This window comes from Dermacentor silvarum, chromosome 7, assembly GCF_013339745.2.
Source record: "Dermacentor silvarum isolate Dsil-2018 chromosome 7, BIME_Dsil_1.4, whole genome shotgun sequence".
Classification (NCBI taxonomy): Eukaryota; Metazoa; Arthropoda; class Arachnida; order Ixodida; family Ixodidae; genus Dermacentor; species Dermacentor silvarum.
In genome coordinates, this window is record NC_051160.1 from 71867211 (window position 1) to 71880786 (window position 13576).

Sequence of the window (13576 nt, forward strand, 5' to 3'; positions counted from 1 at the left end):
AATCTGTTGAGTCTCTATCAGCTCCTCTAGCGTGTTGTGCATACCCAGTTGAGTATTCGCTCGGTGCAGGTACTATCTAGAAGACCGATAACTTGCTTTTACGCCCTTCGTATGAGTGCGTTGATCTTAGATTTTTCGGCTGAATACCAACTGAGGTATGCAGCCACGTATATAATGTGACTTATGGCGAAGGAATATCTAAGTCTGACGACGTTAGCTTCTTTCATTCCCTGGTGTTTCTTTGTGACTCTCTTGATTAGCCTTATTGCGTTGGTGACTTTAGTTACTAGCCTCTTGGCAGTTCTCCGTTAGTACCCTTGGATCGATGATGAGTCCTATCATTCGATCTTGTTCCACTATGAGGATAGTCCTGCCGTTTTTGGTGCGAATTTGGATTTCTGCGTAGGCTCGCGGTTCCGGTTGTAACCCTTGGGTGGTCTGTCTTTGAGCGTGCGTCAATAGAGGAGGAGTTCGGATTTACCCGCCGAGCACTCGCGGCCAGTACCTTCGAGATACTCCTCGATCGTGTCGACGGTCTCCTGGAGTCTCTGCTCTATCTCTCCGTCGCTACCTTCAGCTACTAGATGGTGATGTCATCTGCATATAAGGAGTGATGTATCCCGTGTACAGAGTTGAGCCATTGCGGGAGTCCTATCGTTATTAGATTGAACAGCATGGGCGATATGACTGAACCCTGTGGGGTGCCAGTGCTACCCATGTGTCTCTGCTCAGATCTGTGTTCTCCCACTGCAAGGGATGCCGTTCTATCCGTTAGGAATTCCTTGACATAATTATATGCTCTCGATCCTAAGTTTATTTAGCTTATCTGATTTAATATAGCTGCACGCACTGCTTTGTCGAAGGCTTTTTTTTAGGTCTAATCCTAGTATCGCCCTAGTCGATCTTGTTTTATTGTCTAGGATCTGTTTGATTTGAGGCATGGGGTCCTGTGTGCATAGCTGGGCGCGGAACCCCAGCATGGAGTCTGGGTAAATTTACTTCTCCTATTGGTTCTATTTCTCTGTCCTAAATTTCTTTCTCCTATTGATTCTAATGAAGAAAGCGTGTTCCATCAGCTTTCAAATGCAGGACGTGAGTGAAATGGGGCGCAAGTTCGACAGATCAGGTTGTTTTCCGGGCTGGGGGATAAGGATTACTTTAGCATCTTTCCATTGTGCTGGGATGGCGCCTTCGGCCCAACATTCGTTTACATATTGCGTGATGTTCTCTATTGCTTGATTGTCTAGATTCCGGAGAGATCTGTTGCTAATCCCGTCCGGTCCCGGTGCAGATTTGGTGTTGAGCTTCTGTAGCGTTGCCCTAATTTCAGCTACGGTGAACTCCTCGTCTACGAGCTCGTTTGTGCCTCAGGTATATTGCCCGTGCTCTATGACGGTGTTGATGGGGATATATATGTTGCTAGCCTTGGCGATAAAGACTCCCTCGCTGCCTTTATAGTCGTGCACCAGCTTACGCAAGGTTTGCGTGTGTTCCGATTTGGTGTTATCGGGCTCGAGCAGATGTTTGAACATGCGCCATGACTGGCCTGCATGCATTTGCTCATCCAAAGCATTACAAACTTCGTTCCATTGTTGTTTGCTTAGCTGCTGACAATATTCTTCAATCTGCCTGTTGAGCTTGGCTATACGCTTGCGCAAGCTCCTACTGTGTCTCTGAAAATTTCGTTCTCATGATCAGCGTCCCCTGTAACTGAACTATAGATAAACGTACTCCTGTACAGGATGTTCCACATCCGCCGCCTAGGTTTGTGAGCGGTGGTGCTGGCTAACACTCACATGGTTAGTTCTAGTTGTAAAACATAAATACCCTAGACAGTGGATGGGAAAACGGCTCCGCGGTAGCTCAATGTTAAGAGCATCGCACGCGTAATGCAAAGACGTGGGATCGTTCCCCACCCGCGGACAGTTGTTTTTTCATCTATTTTCATTTGAATTAATTTATCATTTCTTTAAATCAAAGAGTGAGTACAAATAATTTCCCCTATATTGTCCTTGGTGTCATTGTTTGTTGGCTTCTTAAGATATGATTAATAAAATTCGGGCCCCTTGGTTCCCTTTCTTCTCGTTCATTACGTAACCATGGGCTCGAATCCGGCAACATTGATGCCTCCAATTAGCATATGCGGGTTTATTGACCAGTTGCCATCACCCAAAAAAGATCACGTGCTCGTGACGCCTGTGTCAGAAAGGATGTTTCACATACGCCACCTAGGTTTGTGAGTGGTGGCGCTGGCTAACACTCCCATGGTTAGTTCTAGCTGTAAAACATAAATACCCCAGAAAGTGGACGGGAAAACGGCTCCGCGGTAGCTCAATGGTAAGAGCATCGCACACGTAATGCTAAGACGTGGGATCGTTCCGCACCCGCAGACAGTTGTTTTTTCATCTATTTTCATTTCCATTAATTTATCATTTCTTTAAATAAATTAGTAAGTACAGATAATTTTCCCTATGTTGTCCTTGGTGTCATTGTTTGTTGGCTTCTTATGATATGATTTACGGACTCTAATGGCTCACTGGCGATCCTGAATTCTTGTTTCCTTGCCAAGCCATTGGACATTAGCTTTGTCTTCGCATATTAATCTTCAACCCCAACTGTTACACTTTCTTGGTTAAGGTACTCAACAATTCGTTGTAATTTGTCCCTATTATTGCTGAATAGGACAATGTCACCATATATATATATATATATATATATATATATATATATATATATATATATATATATATATTGTTACAGTGCGTCAAAGGTAGTGGAGCGGCAGCATCAGCAGCAACAACATTAGGAGAGCAGCGAGGAAGAGAAGGACGACGTGTAGTATCGGCACCCACTTGCCCTACGGCTTTCTGCAATAAACGCCTTCTACACACCCCGTAACAGAGTGGTGGAAGGTGCTGGGTATCTAAGCATCCAACGACGGAATCGCTACCCCCTGAACCTCGTCGCAGCCGTCGACTGGCGGGACTTCCACCATCCTCAGCAGCAGGCATGTCCCGAGAAACTGAAGCTCCGAGACCGACGGGTTCTTCGCAACCGTACAAGGAGCCACCCAGCTTTGCCGGGACTGGCGGTGAGGATGTGGACGAGTGGTTGAAGCAGTACCGACGGGTGAGCAAACATAACGGCTGGGACTCCACCTCTCAGCTGTCAAATGTTGTGTTCTCGCTCACGAACACTGCTCTCATGTGGTACGACAACCACGAGAACACGCTTACGACCTGGGATACATTTGTCCAAGAACTGAAAAGGTGCTTTGGGGACTCCGCAGCGAAGAAGAAGCGAGCTGAACAGACTCTGTCCCAAAGGGCCCAACTCTCTGGCGAGACATGTACCATGTACATAGAAGAGGTCCTCAAGCTATGTAGACTCGTGGATTCAAGCATGTCTGATGAAGATAAGGTGGGTCATCTTCTCAAGGGCATAGCTGAAGATGTATATCAGTTCTTGATTGCTAAAGAAAACCTGACATCTGTGGCCGACGTCATCCAACATTGTCGCACGTTTGAAGCAGTGAAGATGCGTCGCGTGGCACCGAAATTTGGTCGTTTGGCTAATGTGCCGACATTGGCCTGCGTTGACGCGAGCACACCATCCGATCTGTCGTCTACAATACGACAGATAGTTCGGGAAGAGCTCCTCCGGTGCCACGAAATCGGCCGTTATGGTAGCGGCGACGCACGAGGCAACGAACCCGGACTACCAGCTACGTCGTGGCAACCCTCTATTAATGCGGCGAACGTGGACGATTATAGAGCTGTGCTTCCATCTGCACCCACCAACCGGCCACGCTTCAACAACGAGCAGCAGCACCGCACTTCTTATCCGGCGCAGCGGTACCGTACCACTTATTCGGGGTACAGAGAATACGACGATCATGACCGATACCCCATGCTCGGTGGCGGAAATGAAGGCTTTGAGCAGCACCGTGAATTTCGGCCTCCTCGTGTGTGCTATAGTTGCGGGGTCCCTGGCCACATCGCCAGGTTTTGTGACCGCCGCCGACCTTTCCGAGAACCTTCACGAGCGACGTACCAGTCAAATTATCAACCCTTTTCCGCGTCATGGCCTCCACGCCCGCCAACCAATCGTGGAATTCGCCAAGGTAGCTTCCGGAACCCGTCACCAGCCTCCGATCGCAGCTTAACGCCACCGCCTGCTCCACGTACTCGGCGGTCTCCATCGCCGCGGCGTCGCCGGCTATCCCCACCACCGGAAAACTAGGCAGTGCGGCCGATGGGGGTGAGGTCGCTGGATACCGTTCGCTGCCAACCGACATTCCTCCGCCAGTTTTCATGCTGAAAAACAAAGTGCACGTGCTTGTTGACGATATACCTACAATGGCTCTTGTGGATACTGGGGCAACAATTTCCGTGATGAGCTTAAATTTTAAAGCCCTACTGGGACAAAAGTGATGTTTTCTTGGGACAATATTTCCACGTTTCGTAGTGTTAGTGGTGACACGCTGTGCCCGATTGGTGTTTGTACTGCGGATGTGTGTTTGTGTGGCAAAGTATTACCACTGAATTCGCCGTTATTCCTCGATCCACGCATGATGTTATTTTAGGCATCGATTTCTTGCAGGAGTGTGGTGCAACCGTTGACTGTCGAAGTGGGGAGCTTTCGGTACAGCGCGAGGTTATAACAGGACTCATGGAGAACTCGCCACGTGAAGAAGGTGCCTTTTGTGTTTCGGAGGACATCGTCATTCCCCACTATGCGCTGTATGCGTTCCGGTCATTTGCTTTGGTGCCAACCCCGCCACATTTGATGCCGCGACGGAGCCGCTTCATTCGGCCTGTGTAAAGAAGAACGTTTTGGTTCCGCATTGTTTAGTATCGGTAGTTGAAGGACACTCTGGATTATGGGCAATGAACTATGCGGCCCAGCCCATACTTCTCCCTTCTGGCATGAAGCTCGCTCTCTTCAAAGAAGAGACACCGGCGTTACTGGCTGTACTCGGAGCTGTAGACGAGTCCCTCGATCCCTGCCCATCGGACTCGAAACTACTTCAGATGGTAAGCAAGTCGCTCAGCACGAGTGAGCGCTACACGTTACTGGATGTTCTATCCAAGCACTCGCAAGTGTTTGACTTTTCGCAGACTGACACGACGTCCCAAATTCCGACATCTCGAGTACGCCATCGTATAAATACCGGATCAGCGTACCCTATACGACAGAAGCCGTACAGAGTATCCCCGACTGAGCGCAAGATAATTGGCGAGCAAGTTCAGGAAATGCTGAACAGAGGGATAATTCAGGAGTCCGCGAGTCCCTGGGCTGCACCTGTCATCCTCGTTAAAAAGAAAGATGGCAGTTGGCGATTCTGTGTTGATTATCGGCGGCTAAACAATGTTACCAAGAAAGATGTCTACCCACTTCCGCGTATAGATGATGCCTTAGACTGCCTTCATTCGGCTTCTTACTTTTCTTCTGTAGACTTGAGATCCGGCTACTGGCAAATCCCGATGCATGCCGAGGATAAGGAAAAAAACAGCGTTCGTAACACCCGATGGACTTTTTGAATTCAATGTCATGCCGTTCGGCTTGTGCAACGCACCCGCCACCTTCGAACGATTCATGGATACTATTCTGCGAGGTCTAAAGTGGGAAATATGCATGTGCTACCTCGACGATGTTATTATTTTTGGACGCACATTTCACGAGCACAACACGCGTCTTGGTATTGTACTCAGCTGCATACAGAAGGCTTGTCTTGTGCTCAACTCTAAAAAGTGTCATTTTGGTGAGCGCCAAGCCTTGGTGTTGGGACATCTTGTGGACAAAGACGGCGTCAGGCCTGACCCTGCGAAGACAGAGGCTGTTGAAGCATTTGAACCACCTCAGTCCGTCAAACAACTTCGCAGCTTTTTAGGACTCTGCTCCTATTTTCGACGGTTCATTCCTCGATTTGCTGACGTCGCTTATCCCTTGACCAGCCTCCTGCACAAGAACGCCGCTTTCGAGTGGACGCCTGATTGTTCTGCTTCCTTTCGACAGCTGAAGTTTCTGCTGACGTCGCGACCAATCCTCCGACACTTCAATCCTTCCGCGCCAACAAAAGTCCACACAGATGCGAGTGGTGTAGGTCTTGGTGCTGTTCTGATTCAGCGCGTGGATGACAAAGAGCACGTCATCGCCTACGCAAGTCGGTCATTAAGCAAACCCGAGCGTAACTACACGGTGACTGAGCAGGAATGTCTTGCTGTCATTTTTGCGGTGCAGCGATTTCGGTCGTACCTGTATGGGCGTCACTTTACGATCGTTACAGACCATCATTCTTTGTGCTGGCTCGTGAATCTTCGCGATCCATCTGGACGCCTTGCACGATGGGCCCTGCGTCTGCAAGAGTACAGCTTCACTGTATCCTACAAGAGCGGCCGACGACATGCTGATGCCGATTGCCTTTCCCGGATGCCTCTTAGTACAACGGAATGCGACGCCGAAAGTTTCGATCACCTCATCGCATCCGTACACCGTGATTTCCCAGATGCCACAACCTTCGCAAGAGAGCAACGTGATGACCCGAGTTTAGAGCCACTTTTCTCTGCAGCGAAAGAGTCGACATCATGTAGTTTTTGTGTTCGGGATGGACTGTTGTATAAGAAGAATTTTTCCGCGATAGGTGCACAGTTTCTTCTGGTGGTGCCAGAAGCCCTCCGCTCTTCTGTTTTGCGCGTCGTGCACGATGATCCAACTTCAGGTCATTTAGGCTCCACGCGGACACTCCATCGAGCCAAAGAAAGGTTTTACTGGCCTCAAATGCGCAAGACCACGGAGACATACGTAGCCACTTGCGCCGAGTGTCAAAGTCACAAGAGACCTACTGCAGCTCCAGCCGGTTTCTTACAGCCTGTGGTGCCACCCAGTTCCCCCTTTGAGCAAGTCGGCATCGATCTCATAGGACCGTTCCCACGTTCTTCCACAGGCAACCGCTGGATCATAGTATGTGCCGACTACCTGACGCGGTTCTGCGAGACGGCAGCACTACCCTCTGCAACTGCAGGCGATGTTTCCCAGTTTATGCTACATTGCATTATACTTCGGCATGGTCCCCCTCGAGTGATCATTAGCGACCGTGGCCGTCAGTTCACAGCTGATGTTGTTGAAGAACTTCTACGTTTGTGCGCCTCCAACCTGCGACACTCAACGCCTTACCACCCGCAAACTAATGGGCTGACAGAACGCACGAACAGAACACTTGTGAACATGATTTCCATGTACGTAAGCTCGGACCATAAGAACTGGGACGAAGTATTGCCGTTCGTCACATACGCATACAACACCGCGCAACATGAGACCACTGGATACAGTCCGTTTTTCCTGCTCTACGCTCGTCCGCCGAGGTACACTTTGGACACTATCTTCCCTTTTGGCAGTCACGACGACGCTTGTATCGCGGAAACTCTCTGCCGAGCAGAGGAGGCTCGGCGCATCGCTCGATTACGTACTCTAGCTTCGCAAAAGCAGTACAAATCCCGATACGATAGTCGACATCGGCAAGTCACTTACGAACCGGGTGACCTAGTGTGGCTATGGATTCCCGTGCGTAAACGCGGTCTATGTCAAAAACTGCTCGCTGACTATGGTGGACCGTTTATTGTGCTTGAACGTCTCAGCGAGGTGAATTATAGAATTGCGCGCCTCACTTCCAGTGGGAGACGGTCATCCAGGACCGACATCACGCATGTAGCCCGCCTGAAGCCGTTTATTCAACGAAAGCCCCACTGACTACTCGCCCGGAGGGCTTCGTCTGCGAGAGGAGCCATGTTACAGTGCGTCAAAGGTAGTGGAGCGGCAGCATCAGCAGCAACAACATTAGGAGAGCAGCGAGGAAGAGAAGGACGACGTGTAGTATCGGCACCCACTTGCCCTACGGCTTTCTGCAATAAACGCCTTCTACACACCCCGTAACAATATATAGCCCTTTCTTTAAATTTTACCGGTGCAAAATGATTCGCCGGCATGTTACTCTGCAATGAAGATAGAGCAGCAAGTGAAAGACCCTAGAAAAAGGCTAGAAGTGAAAAATATACAAAATAGCACAACCTGGTATGTCTATTGACATACCAGGTTGTACTCGAATTCATCCGGCATCATTCGTGTGTGCGCTGATCAACACCTTGGCCCCAGGCAATAGGTTGCAGAGGCTCGCCACAAACCTCCGGCATGGACCAGCCATGGCACAGTACAACGCAGCACACTATACACGGTTCTCTTTGGCCATACTTGGTCTTTGGGCCGCCACAAAACACCAAATTCATCATCATCAACCTGGTATCTTGTCTAACATTTACGGAACATATGAGTCATCCTGACTTCACTGCTGGCTTTTTCTACGATGCACATTAGGGCCTGTATAACAACTAAAAACTTGAGGCGTAGCCAACCGATTCCATATGTACCTTTCTGTTTGCTGCTTAGAAATAAAAAAAAGTATTAGCGACTGCCACAAATTGACATATTTTAATCCAGCTCGAAACACACCTTGTTCGAGCACTGTTGGTGACAGGAGCACAATACGTTTGTTAAACAATGAACAAGCTGCAGAGTCTCACGCAACGAATTTGCGGCGTCGCTTCTGTCACGCTTTGCATGGGCAAAACGACATATTTAGAAACTCTACTCAGATACACGATGAAATCCGCCTTTTCACTGTCACGCATAGCGTCCGAGTACTCGCAACTCGAGTTCTCTGCGATTAACGCGCAGAGTTTCGCATTAAATTTCCTCGCTGAATGTACGTGGAGGTGTACGGTATGCTCCTTCTATTCCTTAACTTGACTCGAGCTGTCGTAGCGCAGCAGGTTAAAATAGCTATCTCTATTGGACGAAAAAAGAGAAAAAAAAACTATTTTGAGAAAGATGAGACTTTGGCCTCCATCATGTACATTTCGCCTACTGGAGAAGGTATTTTGTAGGAAGGACATTTACACGAGCGATTTCATAGGAACTGGAAATTCTCACGGAACGACATGAGCAGGGGACATGAGCACGGAAAGAAAACTCATCCATTCAAACACAGCCCGGATATGTGTGGATCCACTTGAACTGCACTTTAACTGCTCGGGCGGTATTCTAACTATACGCACGTCGGGCTAACGCTGACACGACATACGTCGGTCTGCCAATATTCCTGACACCCTCAAAATCTTTACCATGCTGTGTAGGGTCTGTAATGAGATCGCACAGGTGCCAATACGTGGCCCGTGAGGAGCCGCGCCAGTAAAATTACGTCACTTTCAGGTCTCAGCGCTTACGTTGTTTTATACTTTTCATATTTATTAGTCTGATAAGATTTATGGCCAAAGGTATGTGCTCTGGATGTTATGTGTCAAGACATTAGTTTGTGGGCTGCCATTCTCGAAATTGTGAGGAATATATTAGAAATGAACGTAAGACTTGGTATGGCCAACTTTAGTGATTGAATAGTGCAGCAATAAAGTACGCATATATGGCATGGATAAGCATTTAGCATAAATAGATGCAGAGCCCCGTTGTGATGGTGATGAAGACGGCGAAAATTTTCTTGGAGTGTCCACATAAATGCTAACGCAATACAATAGCTGCCGATCACTTCTGATTTGCCTTTTGTACACTCCTGCAACTCTTATTTCTTCTTCATTTTCTTTTTTCTTTTTTGGTGCAAAAGTTTGTTACTCATCGGGAAATCTAATTGATAGTAAATTTGACCTATTCGCTCATATTCGCCCTACTTTGTCGTCATCCACATCCCCCTTTAGAGCTATGCCTTCTGTGATTATTTCGCTGTGGTTTGATGTGTCCGCTGTCTAGACGAATAAGTTAGGTCGATACTGGATACAGTGTAGTCAAATAGTACTACATGGTCAGTCGATTCTTAGACCACTACACGATGTGTGCTCGGCCAAGTGCTCTAATGTCATTTGAAATGCGGGATGACCTGGGAGGCATTGCAATGAAAGTCGTGGGAGGGTTCATACTGTAATCATGTCGCATTACGAGCTCAGCTGTAGCATCTGGGCCTCGCTCCTGTGCCTCTTTCTCTGGGTTTGACGTCGGTGTGTCGCCAGATAGACATAGCGACGCGAAGAGGGACAGCACAAACAACAGCTGGGACGATAGCCTGAATAATTTTAGACAGCAAGCACTTGCGCAGTGCCGCTGGTTTATACGTCACAGACAGGCGTTCGTATGATTGAATGCAACACCGCAGGACGTTTATGACGGTCTGGATTGTAATATACCATTCATCATGCATTTGCAACGCGCACGAGCGCGTTAAAAGTCGAGCGTTACGTTTCGCACTACCCTGTACATACGTACACTCATGCTTCGAATCCTTTTCTTTAGCGTCCCGCTATTAAGATGGTTATGGAAGCCGCCGAGGAGTTTCGCCCGATTGCGTGGGTATCCGCACTCTTTTTCGGCTGCTATCACACTGGGCTACCGCCGTGATGTTGACAGGAAGAGAACTAAACGCTTGTCGCCGTTCTTGTCGTTCTTAAATATCAGAATTTACTAAAAAACGCTTTGGTAACGCGGGAAGTACATGGTATACAGAATAAGGTATCATATTTGTTATTGTTATTATTATTGTTATTATTAATAATTCACTGACATGTGTAAGGCGCAATGACATAAAAGTGTACAGGAGTGGATTTGGCATGAAGTCTGCCTAGCGCACTGTGAAAAATTGTTAATCAGAACTTTCTATGTACCACCGAATATTTCCCCTGTCTGGCTTGATGAGGACATCTCTTCTAATGAAAGTGTCTTATCCTCCCATAGCAAGCACAGAGTAATCCTTCTTGGTGATTTTAACACACCAGGAATTGATTGCAACACGTTTACATATTCTCAATATAATCATTACATCGAGAAAAAATGAAACCTTTTGTTGGACTTTCTGTCTTTCTGTTCTCTTCAGCAGCACAACTTGATCGATTAGTCCTCTGGCAATTTCTTAGACATTTGCCTCTCGAATGCTCAAGTTATAGATGCCTCCCTTTCTAACATTTCCCTTGTGTGCCCCGATAAGCTTCACCCATCACTTAAGATAACTGCATCTGTGTCAGCCTTGAGGCAGAGCTCCTCCACTGGCATTAATGAACCTTCTTGCTTTCTTTTCAAGCGTGGTGATTATGTTGGCTTATAGAATTTTTTGTCCACCATCCATTGGACACTGGTCACAGATAAAACCACTGGGGATGACCGAGTAGGTCAGTTTACGGAGCTTGTTTTGAGCAGTATGCGCAAATACATTCCACAGTACAGTCCTATATGCTCTAAATATCCCCACTGGTTCTCATCTGAACTTATAACTGCTTATTCCTTGTTTTTTATTGATTTTTGTTACTTATATTCCCCTGCTACATTTTTTTTTCTTGTTGCTCTATAAGTATGCATCCGCCAGCACGTAGACCTCATAGTTGTTCCTGGGCATGATAAATAAATTTTGATTGATTGATTGATGAAGAAATTATTATTATTATTATTATTATTATTATTATTATTATTATTATTATTATTATTATTATTATTATTTGTTGTTGTTGTTTTTGTTGTTTTTGTTGTTGGTGTTGTTGGTGTTGTTGCCATTGTTCTCTTTGGCTGCTACTGCTGCTGCTCTTGTGGCTTTAGCTCTTCTTTTGAGACATGATGATCGAAGCAAGGAAGCAAATCCAACTGTTTCGACTCTCAAAGAAGCGGACGTAAGATGGAAGACATTGAAGCTGCTCTGAACAGACGGGTCCCATGAAGGCTAAGTACTCTCAAATCTTTCGCAATATTAAAGAACGCATTCAGGCTGCTCACACTTGGCAGAAACATTGCTGAGTTATCAGCCACCCACTTCCAATGAACTTGTGCAAAGAAAACCATTCTTTGCGCTCGGTTGGCGTAACATTGGCAATGAGTTTGTACTCTTAGGAAAAATCTGTGTCACAATTAGCGACCGCCGTCTGAATTTTTTCGTAGGTCATGAAGTATGACCGTATTACAAAGCCATTCGCACACTGAGCAGCTCGTAAGATGTGCCGGCCAATGCTAACAGGGGCGCGTTAGCGAAGGTGTCTGGTCAATCGCAAAGATCTCTTTACTTTACGATCAACAAGCTTTGTCATTATGGCCCCAAGTCCCTTTTTAGTGAACAGATACGCCATCACTCACTTGCATCCGTCTTCGAGCTCCTTCCCGGACTCGTGCAGGTGGGGGCCTTTGGTAAAGGGAATGTAGTCTTCTCCACACGCGTGCAAGGTTTCCACCTTGCAGCCGGCGTTTAGCTGTAGCTGGCTCGTGCCTGTAAGGAAAAGACGAACAAGTGCAGGCTGTGAGTCACCATCATAATTACCATATCTGACAATTCTGTCCGCCCCAAGGCTCAACAGAGGTCATATGAATTGATACAAACTGCGCAGCTTCTATGTCACCCTAGTGTAGTGTATTGTATACGGCGCCACTTCGTGGGCGCGACCAAACAGGGTGATTTTTGTTTTGTAGCTGCCGCAAACAGCAAGGAGATAACGGAAGGTGCTCGTGGGGCCGGACAGGCGGTGACCTCGGAGACGGGACGAAAGGTGGGGGGGGGGGGGGGGGGGGCGGCGACATCGACGACACAGACGCTCTTTTTGCGGCCAGTTTCGGTTTCAAGGAGTCTGCCAAGGGGAACTAATTGTTCACGTAGCTCCCACATGAACTCCGCTATTCAAAATTTGATCGTTGAGATAGGTAGTGTCGAGGTTGGGCCACAAAGTACTCATTTGCTGTAGCCACCTATTGTTGATAATTAGAAAGTTAATTACCGTAACTTCGCTAATTACGCACATATGCGTGGAAATTGCTCTGGATCTAGAGGCTGCCAATCCGTACACCCGAATGCTAAACATAACGGGACCAAGATATATATTTTTCTGATTTTCAAAATTTGGTGCAGCTAAAAAAAACACCCTCTATTTGACACGTGACCGCGCAATTATTGAGGCTTCCCCTTACGGAAAATAGAGGACGTGCTCAATAAATCAAGAAAAGAACTGTTCTTGCTTCCTGGGCTCACTATAATTCTCCACGGATGCAACACCTTTCACCCAAACCGGAACCGGAACTGAAGTACCGGTGATATCTACAAATGACCTTTTGTTAGCCTGATCGCTGTGAGCGAAAACTCCAAGTCGACGCCTGTGCGTCCTCCGATGAAGCTATAACCGATTGCGCAGTTTTCTCTTAGCAGCAGATACCTCTTACCACCTGAGTACAAGTACTTCGTCGTGACGGTAATAATGCGCAAGCAATCTGTCGATAGTACTGTTTTCTGTGCCATTAAAAATTTACTTCGGTTGTTTTCAATACTTGTCGCAACCATCAGTTCTCTTGCACATGTAAAAGCTGACAGTAGCCAGAGATTCACAAGGAACGAAAACAGTCTGATATATATATAATAGTGGGCCTCTTGGGTGCGCTATTATTTGACTAGTTTACAGGTCACTCAATTAGTCATTCGAATACACAAAAGATAGGAGAACTGAAAGTTCGGCTCCGAAAGGGCCTTCGTTTATCAGTGAAGGAAATTTAGTGAACGAAT

The 13576-nt window shown here is 47.1% G+C and overlaps 1 protein-coding gene across 1 annotated transcript in view; it reads right to left on the minus strand.

Annotated features, from left to right (window-relative positions):
• The window catches only part of LOC119458952 (chymotrypsinogen B-like), a 41996-nt gene that overhangs the window by 28336 nt on the left and 84 nt on the right, over window positions 1–13576 (minus strand). The window contains exon 2 of the mRNA XM_049671527.1: window positions 12169–12298. Coding sequence (XP_049527484.1) covers window positions 12169–12298 — 130 coding nt within the window. The remainder of the gene's footprint in view (window positions 1–12168; window positions 12299–13576) is intronic.